The sequence below is a fragment of the Ambystoma mexicanum genome, chromosome 2p (genome assembly GCF_040938575.1).
Source record: "Ambystoma mexicanum isolate Mex_15411 chromosome 2p, UKY_AmexF1_1, whole genome shotgun sequence".
In the NCBI taxonomy this organism is placed as follows: Eukaryota; Metazoa; Chordata; class Amphibia; order Caudata; family Ambystomatidae; genus Ambystoma; species Ambystoma mexicanum.
Genome location: NC_090923.1, coordinates 1,293,505,823 through 1,293,527,474, shown reverse-complemented (window position 1 = coordinate 1,293,527,474; position 21,652 = coordinate 1,293,505,823). Strand labels below are relative to the sequence as shown.

At 43.8% G+C, this 21,652-nt stretch overlaps 1 protein-coding gene across 1 annotated transcript in view; it reads right to left on the bottom strand.

Annotated features, from left to right (window-relative positions):
• LOC138567884 (otoancorin-like) overlaps positions 1–21,652 on the bottom strand; it is a 701,441-nt gene that overhangs the window by 254,449 nt on the left and 425,340 nt on the right. The window contains exon 18 of the mRNA XM_069646381.1: positions 2,387–2,542. Within this exon, the coding sequence (XP_069502482.1) occupies positions 2,387–2,542 (156 nt within the window). The remainder of the gene's footprint in view (positions 1–2,386; positions 2,543–21,652) is intronic.

The window sequence follows — 21,652 nt, the reverse complement described above, 5'->3', positions numbered from 1 at the left end:
TTTGATTGCGCAAGGAGCGTGAGAGAGCAGATAAAGGAAAGGTGGTCAGGGAGATTCCACTTAGTCCAGTTCAGGTTCCCAGAGAACCATGGAAAAAACTTGCTGTAGACATAATGGGTCCCATACAAGTACTAGGTGATCGGTTTATATTTTTGATGGTGTTAGTAGACTTTGGGCCTCATTACAAATCAGGCGATCCGGAAATAACGGTGGTGGTAAACCCGCCGCCACCATTGTTTCCGGACCGCCTGATCCTGACTCCTGCGGGTGGGAGGTGATGTTCCCGCCAGGTCTGACCTGGTGGGTTTAACACCGCCTGCCTGCAGGCGGACGAGGAAACACTGGCAGCATTACGAGATGCTGCCGGTGTTTCCATGATCCCCATTCCCATTGAGTCCCACAGGACTCAATGGGAATGGGGATTAACACCATTCCGCCTCCGTGATTCCCGGGAAACCGGGGTTGTAATGCCCCGGTAATTCCGGGAATCACGGAGGCGGAATGGTAATACTAGTCCGGCAGTAACCAGGTGGTTTTACCGCCTCGGTTACCGCCGGACTCGTAATGAGGCCCTATCACTCCAAATGGTTGGAATGGAGAGCTTTAAGGGAGGCCACTACGAGTGAAATGATTGCATTCTTTGAAGACGTTTTTTTAGAGAGGGATTTCCCACTGAGATAGTTACTGATAATGAGGTTCAATTCTGCTCGGACAAGATGAAGGAGTTCCTAGGGTGTTTTGGTATTAAACATCTACGTACTGCATTATATCACCCCAGGGCAAATGGTTAAGTTGAGAGAGCTAACAGGTTTACTAATTAAAGGAGGAATACAGTTGTAACTGTGATTTTATTCATTATGAACTAAATGTAATATGTGTTTCGATTAATTTGTAAAGGTTATTTGATTAACCAAAAACAATTTTTAAAAAAAGGAGGAATACCGTTAGCGCTTTGTTCTGGTTTGGAGTGGACTGAGGTGTTAAAAGAAATGGTTTGGAGCTACCGCACGACACCTCATTCCATCACTAAAATTTCACCTTTAGTTTCTTTGAAGGGCCGCCAACCAGCCATAAAATTGTGCCCAGGGTGGTTGGAGGTTGCTGGGTGTGTTGAGGTAAATAGACAGAAAGTTATGAAATTGATTACTGGAGCCTAAGATGAATATAGACAAAGATTCAATTCCATCTCTAAAGTAAAAGATGTGGAGTATGAAGTGGGGGATTTGGTATTAATAAAGAATCCCCGTTTTGGATTTAAATGTTTGGAGAGTAGGTTCCTAGGTCCCAAAAGAATTGTAGCAGTACCTGGAAGTGTGGCGATACTTGAAGGCTGTGAGTGTTGGTCAAAAGTGAGGTTGGTTAAGAGCTCAGCAACCCTTTGTGATGAAGTGACGGGGTGAATAGAGAGGATGCTGAAGTGAATGAAGATATGAGTGTGGGTTTACCGCAACCAAGTGAACAAGGTGTGGAGGATCAAGACACCAGTGTGGAGACATCTAAGTGGAGGATAATAAAAATACCTAACCGCTTTAAAGATTTCTGTCTTGAATGATTTTGTTAAATGATTCACTGTATATATAAGGAGGGAGATGTGTTATGTTTTGACCCATTTAATGTATGCCCTCATTTTGATGTGTTTATGTTCTGTGTCACGTGTCGTCTTGTTTATTTTCCAGCTTGGGCTCTAGAGTATTGGAGCTCAGGCTGTTGATGAAGTTTTGTCTACCTGCAGCTGTGTCTGCTCCCTTTAGTTTTAATAAATTCCCCATACTCATATCTCGGTGTCCTCATCATTCAACAGCTAACATCTTAGGTTTACTGATATACATTTATCTGACGGTTGTGCAGTCACCCTCTGCCCTTCATTTTTTTGTTTTGTTCAAAATGCTCAGTAAAAAGTTTTAATTGAAAACAAACATTGTGAGAGGAAGAGAGGGCTGCCACCACATTCTGGGAAACATAGTGAAGAACAATGTGTCCAAAAGACCACAGAGTGAAAGAGGGGTCTGACGCTGCATTCACTCAGGGAAATGGAGTGACTTTCCAAAGGAACCAACATGAGACTTTATATGAGACGAAATGCCATTCTGACTACAGTATTAAAGGCCTTCTATTTTGACAGCTTGATAATGTTGATGTGTGAAAATGAACAGTGGTAGGACGGGGTTTACTAGGTAGATGTTAACAGCTGATGAGAGATCGGCGGTGATGAGTGGATCTGTTTTAATGTTCATCTTGATTTAATTGTAGTTTAGACAAGCACGGTTGCGCCAATTCCAATGTGTCTCATTCCTAATTTTAATACTTTGCATCAACAATTTTGTTGGACAATAATATTTCAAGTTGAAGGTACTTGCACTCTTATGACTTCACGGAAAGATTTTACCTGGTCCACTGTCCAGTCAGTTTGTTGACTAAGTGCGATAACAGTGTCGACAGAACTTAAATCTAGCTCCTGGATTTCACTGTCATTCAGGGCTGTAGCAATGAGTCCGAGAGATACTATGTGGTAACTCTTCCAGTTGGGCAGCGCACCCCATACCTGTTAAGCAGAATAGCAAACATGACAGTTTATGGAAAATAAATCCAGTTTATGAAAAGAGATAATGTTATTATCCGCAGTTGAATTAAAATGCGGTTGAGCATTCATTCCAACAGTACAGCACGCATGGTTACAGATAACACAAACTATCAAAATATAATTATTTTTTAATTATTTTTTTATTTAAAAGTGCTTTACAGTTTACAAGAAACTTTTACACCATTTCAACATAAGACAAAGGCACTTGTGATATTATATTCAAAACATCTTTTTCATTCTTAAAATCAGAAGCAGATCACCAAGAAATACAGCAATGAAGAATAACCATGTGGACCACAATTCTACCTTGTAGTCTCACGTTCTCCTTTAATAAACCTAAATCAAAGTGTACTCGATTCAGTGTGTCTTCCCTTCCCCCAGTATAGGGACCCCCCAATTAGTCCCGAATCTCCCTCCAGGCCGCCTCCCCCGGTGACATTCTGCTTTTCAGCTCCATCAATTTCTCTTCTAACAATTTAGACAGAGGATTTGGCAATGCCTGATTAGAGGTCAACATCAGCCTTACCCATAGATTATGGGTCAGAACCCGAGCTGTCGAGTGGATAAACCCACCTAAAAGCCAAATACTATGCTTCTTAAAGGATGGACAGTCCAATACCAAATGGGCCAGAGATTCTATTGGGGCCAGCCCGTACACGCGACAGCCGCGCAATTCACTTGGAAGGCCAATTTTTGGACCTATGGCTTCTAATGTAGGCAGAGCATTTAAACGAAATTTGAGATTTAAGTCCCTATATTTTTTTGATGGACATTTTTGTAGGTATAGTCTTAGCTTTTCCATTGGAAGAAATACATGATGGTTATTTTTGTACAGTATTAATCATTTTAGATCTTCGTGACCGCTATTTTCATCCCAATATATTTATTATCTTTGTTTTTTTCCACAAATTTGCTCTCAGAGTTATCCAGTGAAATCAATTCCAAGTATCCCTCACACCTTTTGTGAAATTTGGACAGAAAGGAAGTACTACCCTCTAGGAGATCATTTAGGTAGGAGCACAGAGAGTTATCATCGGCCTCCATACTTTTTGTATGCAATGACAGATTTCTTTTTATGTATTGGACCCACTAGGATGCGAGACCCAGTTCCAGTCTGATTGCACTTAAAGGAGTGAACTTGGGGAGGCCCAAAACTGCTTTCCAGATTTTTACTTCCAATCAGTCCAAAAATCTTCTAATAGAAAATTGAATCAGCTCGCATCCATATACAATCATTGCCGTAACCTTTAGTTTAAATATCTCAAGTAGAGACAGCAATGAGAAAGCAGAGCTTATTTGTACATTGGAACTGTTTCTTTGGCAATATCGAGAAACACAAGTAATTTATAGTCAAGACGTGCTCAATGCCTACCTGATTTTCCGTCCATGAATAGGACTTTGATTTATGTTTAGAAGAATAGGACATTACATATGATTTATGAAGGTTAATTTCTAAGCGAGTCCTTCCTAAATACCCATGTACTCCATCCAGAAGCCTTTGTAGGCTGACTGGGGTGTAGTCCAAGAGTAAAAGATAATCGGCATCGGCAATAATGTTAATCCTGAGGTCCCCCCATCTTGGCGCATAGCCGTCCCACAATAAACAATCCTTCCACAAATCCACTAAGTAGAGATTAAAAAGGATAGGAGCCAGTACATACCCCTGGCAAACTCCTTTTGTTACAGGAATGGAATTAGACAGATCTCCCTGAGTATTTAGTGTCACATTAACGGAATTGTTGCTATGGAGCAACTGGATCATTCTCAAAAGGCCCTGGTTAATTCCCACTTCTCCAATTTTCCTCAAAGGAGAGAAATGTCAATATTGCTGAAGACTGCCACATATAGTGAGTTACCAAAAATCCCACCTATGCCAGAAGTGCAGGTGGACAGAGAAGTTGCACTTATCAGTGTCCCCAACCCCTTGCTAAAACCTACTTGTAAGGGGCTCAATACATTCATTTCCTCAGCCCACTTTAATAGATCATTTAATATAAATTTTGCAAAGATTTTAGCTGAGGGCGATTGGGCAACAATTAGATGGATTTGTTGTATTACCAGTTTTAAAAATCGTCACTGATTGCTTCTTTCCACGAGCTAGGACAATCAGCACCAGCCGCGATATGGGAGAACAGTCTGAATAGAATATCTGACCATGAGGAGGCGTTTTCTTTAAAAAACTGATTCGACACCTCATCCGATCCACATGCTCTAGAATTATTCAATTTATCAATTGCCAAGATAATATTGGTCCTATAAAAGTCAAATTTCCCTTTTTTAAACTGTGCAGCAGTTGCTTTTTTGCTTGAGTTGGTCGTGTTTGCATGTAAGAAATGCCCAAGTGATGTGAACCCCTTTCCCAGTGAGCTAAAACTCTTCCTTGGGGACTTTCATGGATCAATAAGCAGCAGAATCTTGCCAACAGCCTTCCCTTTCATCGAGGGATGAAATCAACTTCTGTTAGAAAAAATAAAAGTATAGAGGAGCATAGGACACCGTTTTTCATCCCTTCTAACTACTCAGGGTGATGGCACCTATACCTAATGAGATAGCTACACAAGAAAATGTGTAAATCAGAGCAAGGCATGGACACCTGGATCACCTCCCATTACCAGTTGTGCCTCGCATTCCAATGTTGTCATTAGCCCAAAGCGGAAACACACCAATCAGGGCTGAGGAGATAGTAGCAGGGGCTCAGGTTCTAAGCAGCACCTGTGAACAAAAGCCTGGCAGGCAAAGTCAGGCTGAGCAGTGTTCTGCCTCCTATGTCTTACCCCATGACAGAAGCCCATCTCCAATCTGTACAAGGCCTTTCTGTAGGTTAATGCATGACTCACCAGCGAATCGTTATCTATTACTATTCAGAGGGCATCAATATTGCTCTAGCAACTGCGTTTGTCTAGTTAAAACAATAGCAGCTAAACATAGACGGTGTTGCACTCAACCAAGATTAGACAGGTCAGTGTGAGGCTATGGGATTTTTATCTGAGTTAGTCGGACCTGTTGCTTGCTGGGTTGGCCGGTGAAGGGAGACTTGGCATGGTGCGGCCTGTGAGGGAGAAGAGATAAGCTTGCATTGCTGCGGCGGGCCTGGGAGTGTGGAGGGACCCTGGGCTCGGCGAGCAGCGGCCCACAATGAAGTGGAGAGTGGGAACTTGGGGAGCGCCATTAGCTGGATGGTTTGCGCTGGTACTGCCTTTGAGGGCTGACTGCCAGTTAACTACGGAGCATTGCAAAGGACATCACTGGATTGCCGCTGGAGGTATGAGACGCTGAGCAACTACATTGCTTTCCATCTGGTGGATGCATAGATCCTCTGAGCTCCTGCTCCTGTGCGCAAGAAAGGTCCCCTGTGTGGGTTGGCTAAGATACCCCCTATAGAGGTTCCTCATGCTTGTGTCGTCGGGAGTGCTAGAGTGCGACAGTGAGTACAAACAAACTCCATCAGTGTGGCTCCAAGACTTCCATATCTGGGAGTCCATTAATTCCTATGCATCAAAGTACCAGAATTGAAGGAGATCAAATATTGGTGTCCTACAGGGGAAAGGGCGCAGGCGTTCGCCCTGCGGACCAACGCAACATTGGATGGTGTTTGTAGGAAGGCTTCCTCCTGGGGACAAAACAAGGACTGTCTGCAGCTGCTGTCATCCTGCGCTTCATGCCCCCTGCAGTGAGGTCCAGGAACCTTGCTGAGGATCACAGCAGCATCGACCTCAAGGATCTAGTACAAGACCCCTCTTTCATTAGGAAGCCACTGCAAGCTCTGGCCAAAACTGGTGAAGGACTGCACTACAGGGTGTGCGACATGCAAGAAGCCTGTTGGGGATTGTGGTGCATGCCGGAAGAGGGGAGCCAGAAATCCAAAGTGGGAGCAAACATCGAAGCTCCTGAAGCCCTCTCGTCTGCCTGTCTGTTGGAGCAGCTCCTTTAAATGGGTCGACACATGATCTTGATGAAATCTCCAGTGTAGCGCCAGTTGGAGAGTTGGAGTAAGGCCACACAAGATCATATAGGAATCAGGTGTCATCCGCAACCGCTACCGCGGGTGGCGGCTCCTTCCACGTTGGAGGCTCTCCGGCAGGTAGAGCGATTTAGTCCCCTCTTTGTGTCTAGTACCAAGCCACAACCAATCACAGCACTGCCGGTAGTTTATCTGCCATTCAAACCCGGCAGTCGCTGCGTTTCAACCGTTGCTGGTTCTCGCTCCAGCGGCTCTGGTTTTTGCGCTCACCAGCGTTTGCCCTCTGCTAGCCTCGCCTTGCAGCGGGTCTGCCTTGCTGGCTCGTCCCTCCTCTTTGGGATTGGAGTTCTTTTCTTCTTACCTGTCTGCCGTAGGATACAGCGGCGGCCTTTTCTTTCTGCAGCGTTTTCCTTGCCGATCACTCGGCACTTCTTCGCTTTCTCTTTCTAGTCTCGCCGCTCCGGGCGTTTTTTGTCCTCCTGCTTTGCCGCTCTTTTCTCTCGCGGCTCTCCAGTTTTTCCCTTTTTTTCTCTGTCCATTGTTTTCTCTTCTGTATTTCTCTTTTTCTCACCGCGCCTATCTTATCCTTGGGCCTGGTTTCCTCCACCTCTCTTTGGAGCATTGGACTTCCCTCCTGAGTTTCTACCCGGTGGACCACGCATCAGCTTCCAGTTCCTACTGTATTCCAGTTCGATCGTCACCTACCTCATTGCCAGAACATCCTAAGGGTTTTTCCCACTTGTGGGTTTTTTCCCCTTTGTCCGGCCTGTTCCCGGTCAAGGGATCCCAGGACGGCTGTCAAGTCAGCGGTCACTGTGGCTTCTCACCGAGACAGGCAAGTGCTACCTAAAAAAGAACGGGACTACCTGAGCCGGCGGAATCTACAGAACGCAGGCGACTCTGAGGACTCAGGTGAGGAGAGTGTGGAGGGAAGGGAAGAGAAAGGAGTCATACAGCTTTCACAGTCACATCAGGTGAGAGCTAACGCGAGCGCCAACTTTAGTTATTTTGCCACTGTGGGAAAACTGACTCAGTGGGAACTCAACTGGATTGGCCCTGTGCAGTGTACAATCTTAAATTCACTCCAAGCAGAACACTGAGTGAATTCAATGGCTGTGCCATTCCTTGATACTATCGACATGCAAGCAAACCCAGCACATGTGCCTATATTACAACGGAAAATGTTACTAGTAAAAAGGAAAATCCCAATGGCAGACCGAATGACGACAGCATGTGCTACCGAGCCCTGCTCTGCGAGCGCTACACAGCCTCTTGGTGAAGCCTATTCTCTTATTAGCTAAATTAACAACTTTTTAGGCTCTTTTGGTGCTCCAATCAGCTTGGACCCGCAGGCAGTGGGAGGGGGAATTGTAGCCCACGACATTGCTGTTTTTAATAAATCTGAAAATGTCAGACGGCCGTGCCTACCCAAGGAATGTATGGGTACTGCGCAGCTGCCAATGACTATGGACGCTTCCCCTGGGACGGTTTCAGGGGAAGTTATCGCCTTTGATCCTGGGTTTCCACCCTAACCAGCCACACAATGATCATGACCCTTGCAGTCCCAGATGCTTTAGACGATCGACTCCCCAGTCACATGCCCCCCGTCTTTAGCCCAATAACCCGGAGCAGGGATAATATAATGCAGCCTCAGATGTCTGCTTCTGATGATCTCATTGCGCTGCAAAATTCATTAACTCAACAACCTGGCCGCACGGGTTCCCCAACGTGCCCCAATGGGTGAAGAAATCTCGTTGACTGAACAGAGGGACTGCAGAAAAGAGGACAAAGGCGGCATTAGCAGGGGTTTTCAGTGATTTGCAGTTAGAAACAGGTCCATCTAGTTTTTCTTTCTCCTGCGCGGAAGCGGCTAACATTACACCAACTCATCCTGATGGGCGGACCAGCGCCCAGTGTCTGTCAGTGCAGTACCGAATTGGCTGAAAGTTTGATGCTAAAAAAACTAGTTTCTGATTTGATTGAACTGGTGGGCAGGGGAAGTGCAAGGAGGGGCAACAAGCTGGGGGTAGATCTCTGTCTTCGGCTGGGGCCTCCCTCTGAAACAGCCTCCCTGCCACTCTAAAACTTGAGGAGAACCATCTCCGGTTCCGGAAGCACCTCAAGACCTTCCTCTTTTCTTCTGCCTTCGCTCCCCCTCTCCCCTGCTGATCTGTTCTCTCTTGGCACCGTGCACCTGGCCACCCTCTGTCTTTTGGGCCCAGGTACCTGCTCATCCTGCCACCCTCCCGCACTGCCTCCGGGCCACCCCTCGCACTAAGGTCTGTATCTGTACCCATACAGCCTCCCCCTTTTCCTTCCTGCACTTATCAGACCTACCCTGTCTGCTGCCTTAAACCTAGCACTTGCAAATTGCTGGCTGCATTACCACTGTTTGTTGCCTTTATTATTTATTTATTGTTATTTATCTGTTTCTTCTCTGCTTCGCACTTTCCACCTCTCCCCCTTCCATGCACTTTTCCCCTCCCCCCCTCTCCCATGCGCTTGCGCGTTCTCAATGTCACTGGGCCTAGTAAGATCGCTGTTTTTGTTCTGCCCTGTTCCCCTCCCTTGTCTTGTCGCGCTCTGAAACACTTGTGTATGAGCGCGATAGAAATAAAATATCAATCAAAACTGGCCAGGGGGACAAAGGAGGGTAGCAAGAGAAACCAGTGGAAGCTGGCTTGCCTGTGCCTGAGCACAAAATTACACCATGTGAACATTAGTACTATCCAGGGCGACAGCGATCTTTCCAACAGGCCTAAAATAAGTACTGATTTTATAACTATACCAGTGGGTGAGAAGGTATTGTCTAAGAGAGACTTAAATAACTGTGTCCACAGTTTGTAGAGTCACTGGGCCTCATTCTGAGTAGGGCGCAAAGGGGTACTGGGCACCGTTAAGGACCTCAGTGCCGGTAATCCCTTTGCGCCCTATTCCGAGATCCCTAAGCAGGTCCCTTCCTTAACGCCTGGTCTGACCAGGTGTTAAGGACGGGACCCGTTAAGGGACTTCAGAGCTAATAACGGTACCGCAAATTGCGGTACCGTTATTAGCTACTTCCCATTCCCATTGAGCCCTATGGGGGCTCAAATGGGAATGGGGAATGGATTTTTCAATGGGGAGTTACCGGTCCCTCCAGGGTCCGAATGGACTGGTAAGTCCCCAATGAAACAGGTCGGACCCGGACCCGGTATGGGAGGTAGTCATGGCGCAAATACCGCTATGACTACCTCCATACTCGGAATGAGGCCCACTGTCTTCACCAGATCTCATTGAAGCAACCCCTGCGCCCTAAGGGGCACTTGGGGTAATCACTATACCTGGCAGGGTAATAACCTGGCAGGGCCATGACTCCAATTTGTCAACTGCTAATGCCGGGGTCAGGGGGTCACTCTACCTTCATAAGGTCCCTAAGCTTGCCACAAACCACCACGAGCCCAGGGATACCCTTTTAAACAAGTGCATTCACTGGATTCGGCTGGTGAGGGGTTGTGTATGTGTTACCCAGAAGCAAATCGTACGCTGCACCAGGATCCATCGACAGGGAACCAATGTTTTGGTCGGATAATCAAGGAGTGGGCTTGTTCTATGCCCAAAGCCTTACACACAGATCCCCAAAACCTAGAAATATACTGGTGGCACGAATCAGAAAAAAACTGCCCAAGGCACAATATGGAAATGGAACAGCAAAACAAGACACACAGGAGAAAGTCAACAGTAGTGGGCCACTTTTCTAAAAGAGTCAAACGAGCCATCTTTGCTAAAGCGCAATCAGGGTACGGAAACAATAACATCTAAAGCAATAGTATGCCATGTTTCTGGTGCTGTCCCCAAAGCTCTTCGGTTCGAAACCATGCAGGGAACAACAAACTTGTGAAAGTCTACCAAAATGAATTCCTGACCACCTTCAGAGTAGATTTAACCCGTACATGTCCTGCTGGGGTTGCATTGTGACCCATGTTTTTAATATCTGGCCACCCGTCTCAGGGCAATGGCCAGTGAACGCAATCCGTCCTTGTAGCCTAACCATATATTAACAGCAAGAGTGGCAGCACTCCTGTATCTACACCCAGCATCTAATTATCCTTAATAGAAAAAGGGCAACCCGTTGTGGTGTGTGGCAAATGGTCCTTTTCAAATAATGACCTCACTAACAGAATGTCTGAAATAAAGAAACGGCGTGTATTGATTTTGTTAGAGTCTTCTGGCTATAGGTCTCTGTGGTGCTGTTGAATTCAAGTGGCCCTTATCTCTTCTCTTATGCCTCCTCTGGGCGCTGGGCCGGGAAGCCTTAGATCCACTTATCTCTTTCAGTGAGATAGTTCTCTGACCAATGCACCCTGCATTGTACTCATGGTCCTCTTTGGCTCTTTAGTGTAACTTGATCTCATATGACACTGTTAAAACCGTGTTACATCAGGACGGGCACTTAACCATCAATGCCCCACACTTTCTAAACCGAGTTCCGTCTTTAGTCTCTATGGTCATTGTTCCACATGCTGTATTCCCCACTCTCCTTAAACTCTTAGTGTCCCTCAAACTCACTGAGGAATCTCGAAACCTCAACTTTAATTCACTAGTGCATTTAGGCAGTCCTGTGATTTAGTTGTTAGGGTATCAGAACTATCATCAAGCAGTTCATTCCACTGACTAGGATACCACCTGCCTTGGCTTACACGCTGGGGAGTCTCTCAAGACAACAAATCCCATTAACCAGTGCACTTGTCTTTTCATCTCACCACTTATCAGGACTACAACCTACATCCAGCAATACGCTCATTTGGTCAATACACTATTTCACTTGCCCAAGCCTGTTGGGTAGTATCAGTACTACAACTGCCATCAAGCAATGCACTTGTCTGGTCCATGTACGACTTCACTTGGCCTAACTTGTTTGGAGTATCAGACTACTATTCCCACAAAGCAGTTCAATTGCTTTGCCCATGTACCAACTTTGTATGTGGAATGCACTTGGTTGTTTCATCCAGGCTGGGCCCTTGTGCTTGATCTGGAACAGGCTTGGAAGCTTCACCTTTCTGTAGGTTGCAGCTGTGGTATTTTTTGGATTTCACTTGGGGTGCCTGCCTTTCACCTGCTTTCATCTCAAGGAGAGTCAAGTAGGGTCTTCTCACGTTTAAGCCTTCTGTGGCCTCAATGCCTGGCGTACCAGTAGTGCTGGTGCACCATTTTTACTTAGTGGCTTTCCGCTCCAGTAGCTCCCCCGCTCCCTGCTTTCAGAAGCTCAGTTCAGAGACGGTCTACTCACAAGTCCTGTGTCTCTCAAAAGCTGGGCCTGCATTTGTCGCTGCTTCAGTTCCCTCATCTCGTTCAGCACAGGGCTTCACCTTCTGTCCTGTTCAACACAGAGGTCCCTGATATGCCTGCTCTTCCTTACAGTGGTCACCGCAATATTTTCTCTCTTACCCCTTCTCTGTTTACGTGACCCACAATTCACTTGGGTGGACAAGTGTCAATGGAAAGGAAAGAAAGACTTCCCTTCATTTCTATGCTCCATTTACAGGGAAGCTACATGACAACTACCTGCTCCGGAGTAAGCATACTTAGAACAGAAATGTCTTCTGCAATAAAATCAGGATACCTAACAGAAAAGACTTCCATGTCGACATTGCCAGAACAATGAACATATGTGACAACAAAAATCATATTGAACATAAAAGCTAGCACCGCTTCCTTCGTTCTATCTATAATTCCTCTCCTTTCCTCTTTATCCCCTCTTGATTCCAGTTCGTTTTCCCCGATTTCTCTCTGCTGGCTCTCTTTTGACTCCCGCTCATTGTTCAGCTTTCATTGTATTGTGTTTATATGCCTCCATGGCATGACTCCTTCTTATCTTTCCTCTTTGACTTCTTTCTGTTCTCCTCTTTTTTTCAAATCTCAGTCAACATTCTGAATTCCTATCTGTTCGTTGCCCTCCTTGTGCTCATTCTGGTTTCCGTTCGTCCCCCCTCCTGGCATCCAAACACTGGAATGCATTTCCTCTTCATTCCCCGTCTTCTTTTTTCCATCATTTTTTTCTCATCTAAAGAATCACTTGCTATCCGACTGATTGTCAATTTAATCGATTTGCATCTTGCTTCAGCCGTTGACTTTGCATGTAACCTTTGGCCTACAGCGCTATAATAAATGCAATAGAATACAAATAAACGTGTGCCCAACTTGCTTGACGACTATGCCAACACTGAACTTATCAGAGCACATCCCCATATCAGTGGTTAGCTTGAATTTCAAAAGCAAATTTGCCCACTAACAGCAAATGAAAGGTATACCGTCTATATAAGGAAACTTTTATATAGACATGCACATATAACGAAACTTTTACAACAAAAAATATAACGAAAGTATATTTGGGGGTGGGGTAAACGGTTAAATCTTGGAGACAAAACATTTGGGGTGGAGTTTTAGGGGTGGGAAACAGGGGTTTGCGGGGGACATTTGTAATGTTTTTTCGCTGTACATTTGTCAGTATATGTGCTTTCTACATAAAATGTGTCATTATAAAGACATGTAACCCAAGTGATACAGCTAGATAATTGGCACTGTCTTGTTCAAACTCACACTGCTCAGCTTTGGTTAAAAAAAGATTTTATTGAAAGCACTCCAAGGTATGTTACTTGTGGCCCCGGTTTTCCAATACAGAAGACGAGAGATCAAAGTATCACATACACATTACATTGTAAATTAATTATAAATACCAAAGAACATTGAATCCATTGATCTCTAACAAAATACTCAGGGCCTCATCACGAGTTTGGCGGTAACCCTTAAATGCGGCGGTAGTGCTATTACCCCCGCATTTAAGGGTCTGCCAAATTACAGCTTCGGCTGATTTCCCTCCAGCTCCCAGCTGGGGGGAAATCTGCCGTAATTTCGCGCTCTTACCGCCGGCGGGAAATCCGCCGGCAGTAAGAGCGCAAAATTTCCCCATTGAGCACAATGGGGAATGGGGCATTCCCGAATGGGCTCAATGGGGAATGTGGATTTCCTTTTCCGCCAAACCCGTTATCCGGCGCTAATAGTGCTGGTGGGTTTGGCGGTAGGGCAGATAACGCCCAACTCGTGATGAGGCCCTCAGTCTTTATATGACCCAAATAGCATCAAGTGGTTGTTGAAATGAAAATGGTAGAACCATCTTCGTAAAAAAATCACTGCTCTATAAATAGACTCCAAGATATTGCTTATGCACAGGCACACAATTAAAATGTCTTGTTTGCAAGAAGCAACTAAGTTCCAGTCGAGGACTTTACAGGCTAGTAAGTCAATTTAGTACAGTGTGCCATAAATCCTCTTTTAAAGGCAACGGTCCCTAGTGATTGCAGCGAATGCAAAAGTTTCGAATGCAAAACCATCGAAAGAAATGCATAGAAAAAATGCATTTTTAAAAAAAAAATAATGGGGGGGTCCCCCCAACCCCTGTTTTTTTTTACCCCATAAAACCCATTATAGTAAAAAAAAACTTTAACTACAAAAAAAAGCATTTTTTCGATGCCTTTTTTTCCGAAGCTTTTGTATTCGAAACTATATGTATTTGATGCAATGCCTGGATACCAAAGACAACTCCTTTTCAGACAAAGCATAAAATCGCCCCAAAGGAAACACCGACACGGGTTAATTTTGAAAGCCACAGTCACACACCTGATATGGTGGGACTGAAAGATATGTGTTTTTCTGAAACAAGTTGTGAAACTCCTGAAAGTTTCCAGGAATTCCTGATGCATTGCTCTTTCGGGATCTGGGCTTTCTTAATTGCTTGGTGTAGTCTGGCTCCTCATCTACAACACGAGGATGCGTCACTTGAGGTATCTGAATACTCAATAAATTCAATATGAAATCAAATCAAATCTGATGAACTGAATTTACACCACCGAGTTTTGCCCACCAACTATTAAAGTGCCAAGCAATCACCCTCACAAAACATTAGCTCATTATGGCACACTCCAACAGATCGGAGTTGGAAAAGTAGAATAGATTTTTTACTAGGAGTACACACCCTTGTTTCTTTGGCGGAATTCAATTTCCAGCTTGACTTGAAATCTTTAAAGAAGTCAGATTCCTCTTTACTTCCTTTAACTAATTCTTGACTTCATAGGTCATTTGGGTGGTAGTTCTTTGTGTCCTTTTCATAACCAGCAGCTCCACTGCACTATTCCCTCTGCGGTTTGGAACTACACCTTTCAGCATTCCTTGTCCTTGTGCGAGTTCTCAGAGGGAGTTTGCTAATGTCACTGAGGTTTTTGGAACTACAACGCTCCACATATGTTTGTTTCGATTCTGTGGGAGTTAACAGCACAACTCAGTTACTTGTATTGATGTTTTACAAACACAACTCCCAGCCTTTAAATCTTTTGTACGAGTTAACAGGACCACCGAGCTACTGTGGCTGGCTTGCTGCTGGAGCCATAATTTTAAGCGTTCAGTTCTTTTGGATTTGTTCGAGTTATCAGTGCTACTGTGTTGTAATTCTTAAAATTACAATCACGTTTGTTTGTTTCCTCAGTTCGTAATAATATACATCTCACTCTTCACCATAGATTTATTTCTGGTGTTAAACACTTGTTGCCAAAGGGTTCAAATGAAAGAGTAACGTTGAGTATTTCCTCTCCTGTAAACATTTTGATGCATGTGAATGCATGAATAATTTGGATGTTATATTGAAAGGACAACATTTTTGTTTATGAACACAAACTAATTGTAGTTAATGTTACATTCTGGATTTACCGCAGCTGATGAAGGGAAGTGTTTTTTACGGAAACGCATTGTGCTCATCACATTGATAAAGAAGAACTGTGAATTTTGACTAAATCGGCTTCATTGAATTATTTCTCTTTTTTATAACTTATATATTTAAATTGCTATTATATTTCTACATTACCATTTACTGGCTGACATTCAGCACACAGGAGTGCAAGGGACGGGAGTGCCTGAGTCTTTTCGGACACCATTTTGTATTGCTTATGTTTATATCCTACTCCGTGTCAGGTTAGTGTCACCTCCCCTGCACCCAAGTTTTTCTCTTCAATACATTTATAACTTTATTATACTACACTGGAACAAGGTGTGCCTTTTCATACTACTTTTTGCTATGCCATTCTCTCTTACACACAATACCTCACCTGCACTCCAATCCAACCTCTTCACAGACTCTTCAATGCTGCGCTCCACCTTCAATCCTCCTTCTGGTCTCTGGGCTGAACTCCTGACCTCAACCGAACATCCCTTTGTACTCTTTGGCTTCAATGGGACATTAATACCGACCTCTTCCAGTTTTTTGCCTTGCCGCCCATCTCTTTCCCATTGATTGTGCATTCCACCGGCTTCTGGGGTCCAATCTGAGGTTGTCATTTACCCCAGGGGTGGGCTGACGTAATGGGATGCTACAAAAAACCCTCCTAGCCTCGCCCACTTTTGTTGCACAGCGGTTCGTATCTTTGATCTTATGGTGTGCCTGCTTCCTTTCTTGGATAGGTGCTGGGACGTTAGAATCTGCCTGGAAGTCATCGTTTTTGCTCAGACAGCCCACTGGATTTATTTGTTCTAGCAGTGCCTGATGGCCCTTGTAGTTTTGTAAGGAAAAAACCTGGGCCAGAATTGAGTATGTATGACATTGGTTGATTGGAAGTGGTACCGGTCATTACATTAAAGAAACGTTCAGAGGTTATGGGTCTGGGGCCCTCCCAACCCCCCCTCCCAACCCCTCCTCCCAACCCCCTCACCCCATGGCTGGGATAGGCCTGGCTCCGGTAAATGCCCTGGTAAGCCTCCTGCCACAGGCTAGGAAGAGTCCCTGTTCTTCCCTGCCAGGGTCAAGCCCATGACCCCGTCACATGGACATGACTCAGAGGAGGACACAGCTGATATATTTTATATATTTTATAATGAATTCTTGGATGAAGTAACAACAGGTCAAGTCTGGATTGAATTTACCAACAAAGAAGCGCTATCAAGGATGACTGAAAATATGATGATTTTAAAACAACTGGGATTCGGCCTAGCATTTCCAGACCCGGAAAAAAACAAGGAATAGAGAACAAAGATCGAAGTCCAATATTCAAGAAATGACACAACAGAAAAACAAAGATTACAATAATGGAAATGAAATCCAAAATACACCCAAGGAGATGGCGCATACATCAAGAGACAGAAGGCAGAAGATTAGAGAAAGAAGCACAGCGGCTGGAACCGACAGATAAAGAAATACAGAGAAAGTGGCAGGAATCGCTGAGTAAACAAGGAATATGGCGACAACTCGAAGATTCAGACATAAGTGAACAGGACTACTACACCAACCAAAGATAACAACTAAAGAATGTGAAGAAGACATCACTCTCTATATGCCCCTGGAACACCCGCGGCCATAGCCATCTTTTTAGAGAAACAGGTCAAATTCTACACGGCGGCGACATTGTTTGCATACATGAATCCTGGCTAACAGACCAACCCATATGCGATGGATACATTGTAATGATGAACGCAGCGATAAAAAGTAAAAAGGGCCGGCCATCGCCAGGACTCTTGACTATGATAAAGTGCATAGCAAACATAGAAATAATGGAGTCAGAAAACATCACTCCCTGGGTCCAAGCAACTACACTTAAATTAGCGAACACACAAGCTGGGACCAATTCCAACAAAGACGCCGAGAAAGACCACATATGGTGCATCCTCAATGTATATTGCAACCCTATTGCAATAAAAGAAGAAACTGTCATAGACGATGTGTTCACAGAAATTGACCAAGCCAAAATCAAACACCCAGACTCAGAATGTATTCTCTGTGGCGACTTAAACATACACTTATACAATAAAGAAGGTAATGAACTAAACGAGCTTGCACTAGAAAATCGTGCGAGAAAATGGAACAAAGAGATAGCAAATAGACAACTGCTTAGATCAGACTGCAGGTATACTACAGGAAGCCGAATGATTGAAACCTGGGCAAACGGTAACAAAACTGCAATAATATTCTATATTTACATGTCCAAAGGTTTACATGAAGAGACAAAGTTGTCTACCAACCTCAAAATCCAAACAGTGACCACTACATATTGAAAAGAGTTCTGAATACCGTGCCCATGAAGAAAGCCACCTGTTCCCTACCTGGTATGGAGATAAACGAAGGAATGAACAGACTAAGGATCAGCCAGCAGAAAGTGGGAAAGCTACCAAGCATAATGTCCAAATCAAATCTGGAGGTCAAACAGAAACTGAATTATGCGTGGCTCCTACTCCCATATCCGAAAGAGACCAAAAGAACCCAAAAAGCAATACAGAGACATCAACATGCGTACAATCACAAAGTAGTACACAAGAAGAAAGATCTGAGACATGCAATAAACACATTAAAGAAAGAGAACTCATGAGATTTGGTAAAAGAAGTGAAGTGGGCCAAGCAGCAACACAGAAACTGGATGAAAAACAACAAAGCAATGATACTGCAAGACGATGCTGAGAGCATGCTACATGCCACAAGAAACCAGAACACAAGGCAGCTATGGTCACTGCTGATTGCAAAGCCACAGACACAAGACGCCATGACAGCAAATGTCACAGAGGCAAGCTGGACAAAATACTTCATGGATCTATATGATGAAAAGACATGGCGGAATGAGAACAAAAATTGCACAAAGATTCCTTCATGGCACCTCGAGTGAGATTTAGATGACATTACTGATGCAATAAAGAGCTTGTATGTGTCAAGAGCACCAGGGCCTGATGGACTGACCAACATGATCATCAAACAAAACCCGGAGCCATGGGGCGTAATGTGCAACAGCATTTTTGACCTTATACAGAAAATGAAAAACATACCAGAAACATGGCAGCAAGCCACAATAATCCCTATATACAAAGGTGGGAAAACTGAAGAACCGAGCAACTACCACCCAATGGCCTTACTGGACCCGTTAGGGAAAGTATTCGCGAAAATCCTATTAAGGAGCTTGAACAACTGGGCTACTAAGGAAAAAAAATACGCCAGGGGGCAGACGGGATTTATAAAAAACATAGGAACGAACATCAACCTTTTCATTCTGAACTTGCTAAAACACCAAGCAATACAATCAAAGACACAAATCTATGCAGGATTCATAGACCTCAATCTTGCATTCGACTCAGTCAATAGAGACCTCCTTTGGAAGAAACTGAGAGATTGGGATTGTCCAAGTAACATGCTGGAACCGATCATGCTATTATACCAGAATACCACCATAAGGATAGGAATGTCCAAAGAATGCATACTATCAGACACGATAAAAACAACCAAAGACCTGAAACAAGGATGCCCTTTAGCTGCCACGCTATTTCACCTTTACACAGCTGATTTAGAAGAATGCATATACACACCCCTGATCAATCCACCAAAATTGAATGGCACAATACTGACATGCATTATGTATGCAGACATCGTCGAACTCACAAAAACACTGCAGGGATTGCAGATAGCTCTAGAAAACATACAGACATACATGGCCAAAAACCAACTCGAAATAAACGTCAAGAAAACAAAAATCATGACACTGAAGAAGCAAAGACGTAAGAAAGGGCCTGCCAACAACTTCCAGATTGGAAAAGAAAAAATCGAGGAAGTAGCCAGAGTCAAGTATCTTGGAATATGGCTGAATCAATCTGCAGTCGAGACAGACACGACACTGCTCCTCAAAGATAAAGCACTGGCACTAGCGTGGCAAGCAAAAGTGCTACACGCAAAATATGGAAAATTTTCCTTGATACCAGTCATAACTTTCTATAAGCAGAAAGTGACGGCAATACTTACAAATGGCTCAGAAGCTCTGCTAAACATAGAAAACTACATATGACAACAGATTGAAGGACAGTTCTGGAGGAAAGTATTAAACTTACCAACATCATTTCCCATGCCACGCTTACGAGCAGAACTAGCGTTACAGTCACTACAATATCTTGTCACCTGGAAACAAATGGATCCGTACAGAAAGATCACGAGTGAAAACTATGCTCCGCCGCTAGAAATCTTTCAAGAAATAACAAGCGGGATGAAAGATCAACCACTTGAAATCTGGAAAAAATGTATTGAAGGAAAATGTGAAGCTGAAGAGACCAGCTCATAAATAGACCTCAGAGGGCAAAAAAGAGACTGATAGAAAATGACTGGATAAAGATAAATGAGATAAAGTCTACATATGCATTGGACATCCTGTGTACCCTAGACATCAGACCAATCAACAAATTACCAGAATACCTTAAGTGCTTCCCGTCAGCGAAAATCAGGGACACTTTAATGCGAATGAGATTGAACACCATTCACACACGTGAAATTATGGCTGCCAGGAAAATAACATCTGTCCAATTCTGCAGGTTTTGTGGAGACGGAGCGACAATAGAAACCTTGCAACACATAATAATGATATGCCCCGCTCTAAGCGAGAAAAGAGACTTAGCTGTAGGATGGTTTATACAAAACCACACATCGCTCTCGCAAGAAGACCGATGGGCATCAATTCTAGCTGGGAAGGAAAAATAATTGATATATGCGGTTGTCTCATACTGGAACAACATCATGGAGGATGCTCAAATGGGCTAAGAAACAAGAAAGAAAGAAAAGATCCTCTAATGAGCAACAGTACTCGACACAATGCCCAAACTCTACAAAAAACTAATGAAAGAAAGAGAGCGAACAATGAAAGAAAACCAGACAAAATGAAAGGTTTGAAAGACAAACCAAAACATTTTTTAAAAAAAACTAAATTCTTCAAATCTTTCAGTCATGTCATCTTCCCATACTATTTTACTTTTGCCTATCTGTGCTTACTTGAGTCCTTTTAAAGGAATAGTGCGCTCAAAAATATTATTGTCGAAAAAGATGGTCAATAATTCAAAACATGCATTAAACATAATTTTAATGGAAGTTCCTATGTAAACCTTTGAGCAAACGAGCCTCAAAGCGTTTACATGGGAGCATCCATTTGCCATTTCAGGCAGCCTCCTTAGCTCATGTTAAACTCGGCCCTGGTGGCACTAAACAAGCAGCAAAAGCCTCCTACTGGGAGCTTTTGCTTACTGCAGCCAGAGCAGAGCTGCATGAGCTGAGGAGGCTGCCATCACTTTCATTTCATGTTTTCGGCGCTCCCCAAGCCAAGGGAAGCAACGAAAAAGTAAAATGAAAGGCAAAAAGCAAAGGCGCAGCAATTATAAATACAACGTTGTTATATTTCTGATTGCTGTGGTTGGAAAACCACGGCAATCACAAATACAACAATGTTGTATTTCTGACGGCGGCGGCTTTCACTTTTGAGTCTCCTGGGCTGCCCCGGGTTTTTAAAAGCACTGGAAAATAAATGCTGTGGTTTTCTTTCTACGTTTCTCGGGATCTGGGAAACGTAGAAAGAAAACAGCAGCATATTTAAATACAACAACGTTGTATTTATGTTTGCTGTGGCTTCAGCTTTGAGTCTCCTGTCGGGTGAGCCCAGGAGACTCAAAGCTGAAGCCACAGCAAACATAAATACAAGATATAAATTCTGCGGTTTTCTTTCTAAGTTAAAAAGCGTTTATTTTCCAGTGCCTTTAAAAAAGAAATGTAAAGGTTGTGTTAATCTCTGCTCTCCGGCAATAATGAAGCAAAAGCCACCTGCTGGTAGCTTTTGTGTATTACAGCTGGCTGGCTTTTGCTTCATCAGTGCTGCAAGGGCAGAAATTAACGCAAGCACAGGAGGCTCATCCATTTCACAAAATTGATGCCTCCTAGTGCTTTAAAGCTGTGACTTTGAGCCTCGTTTGCTCAAAGGTTTACATAGCAACTTTCTTAATGAATATTTTTTATATATATATTTGATGATGGCCCATCTTTTGAGCCAATAAACATTTTGATGGCACTACCCCTTTAAGAGTGGTCGAATATATGTACTGTAGTGAAAAACGCAGGCCCTACAATAATTACATAGCAACTGTTGCATTTCCCTTACTGCCCCAGGTTGCAGGGTTCTCATGATTGCTTCGGCTCTTTCGGGTGTCACTTTTTCCCCTCTTGAGAAATAAGCTGTCCTATGTACAGGATCTCTTCCTGACAATATTGCAGTTTTTCTTTGTCTACCTTGCATCCTTTTTCTGCTAGTATT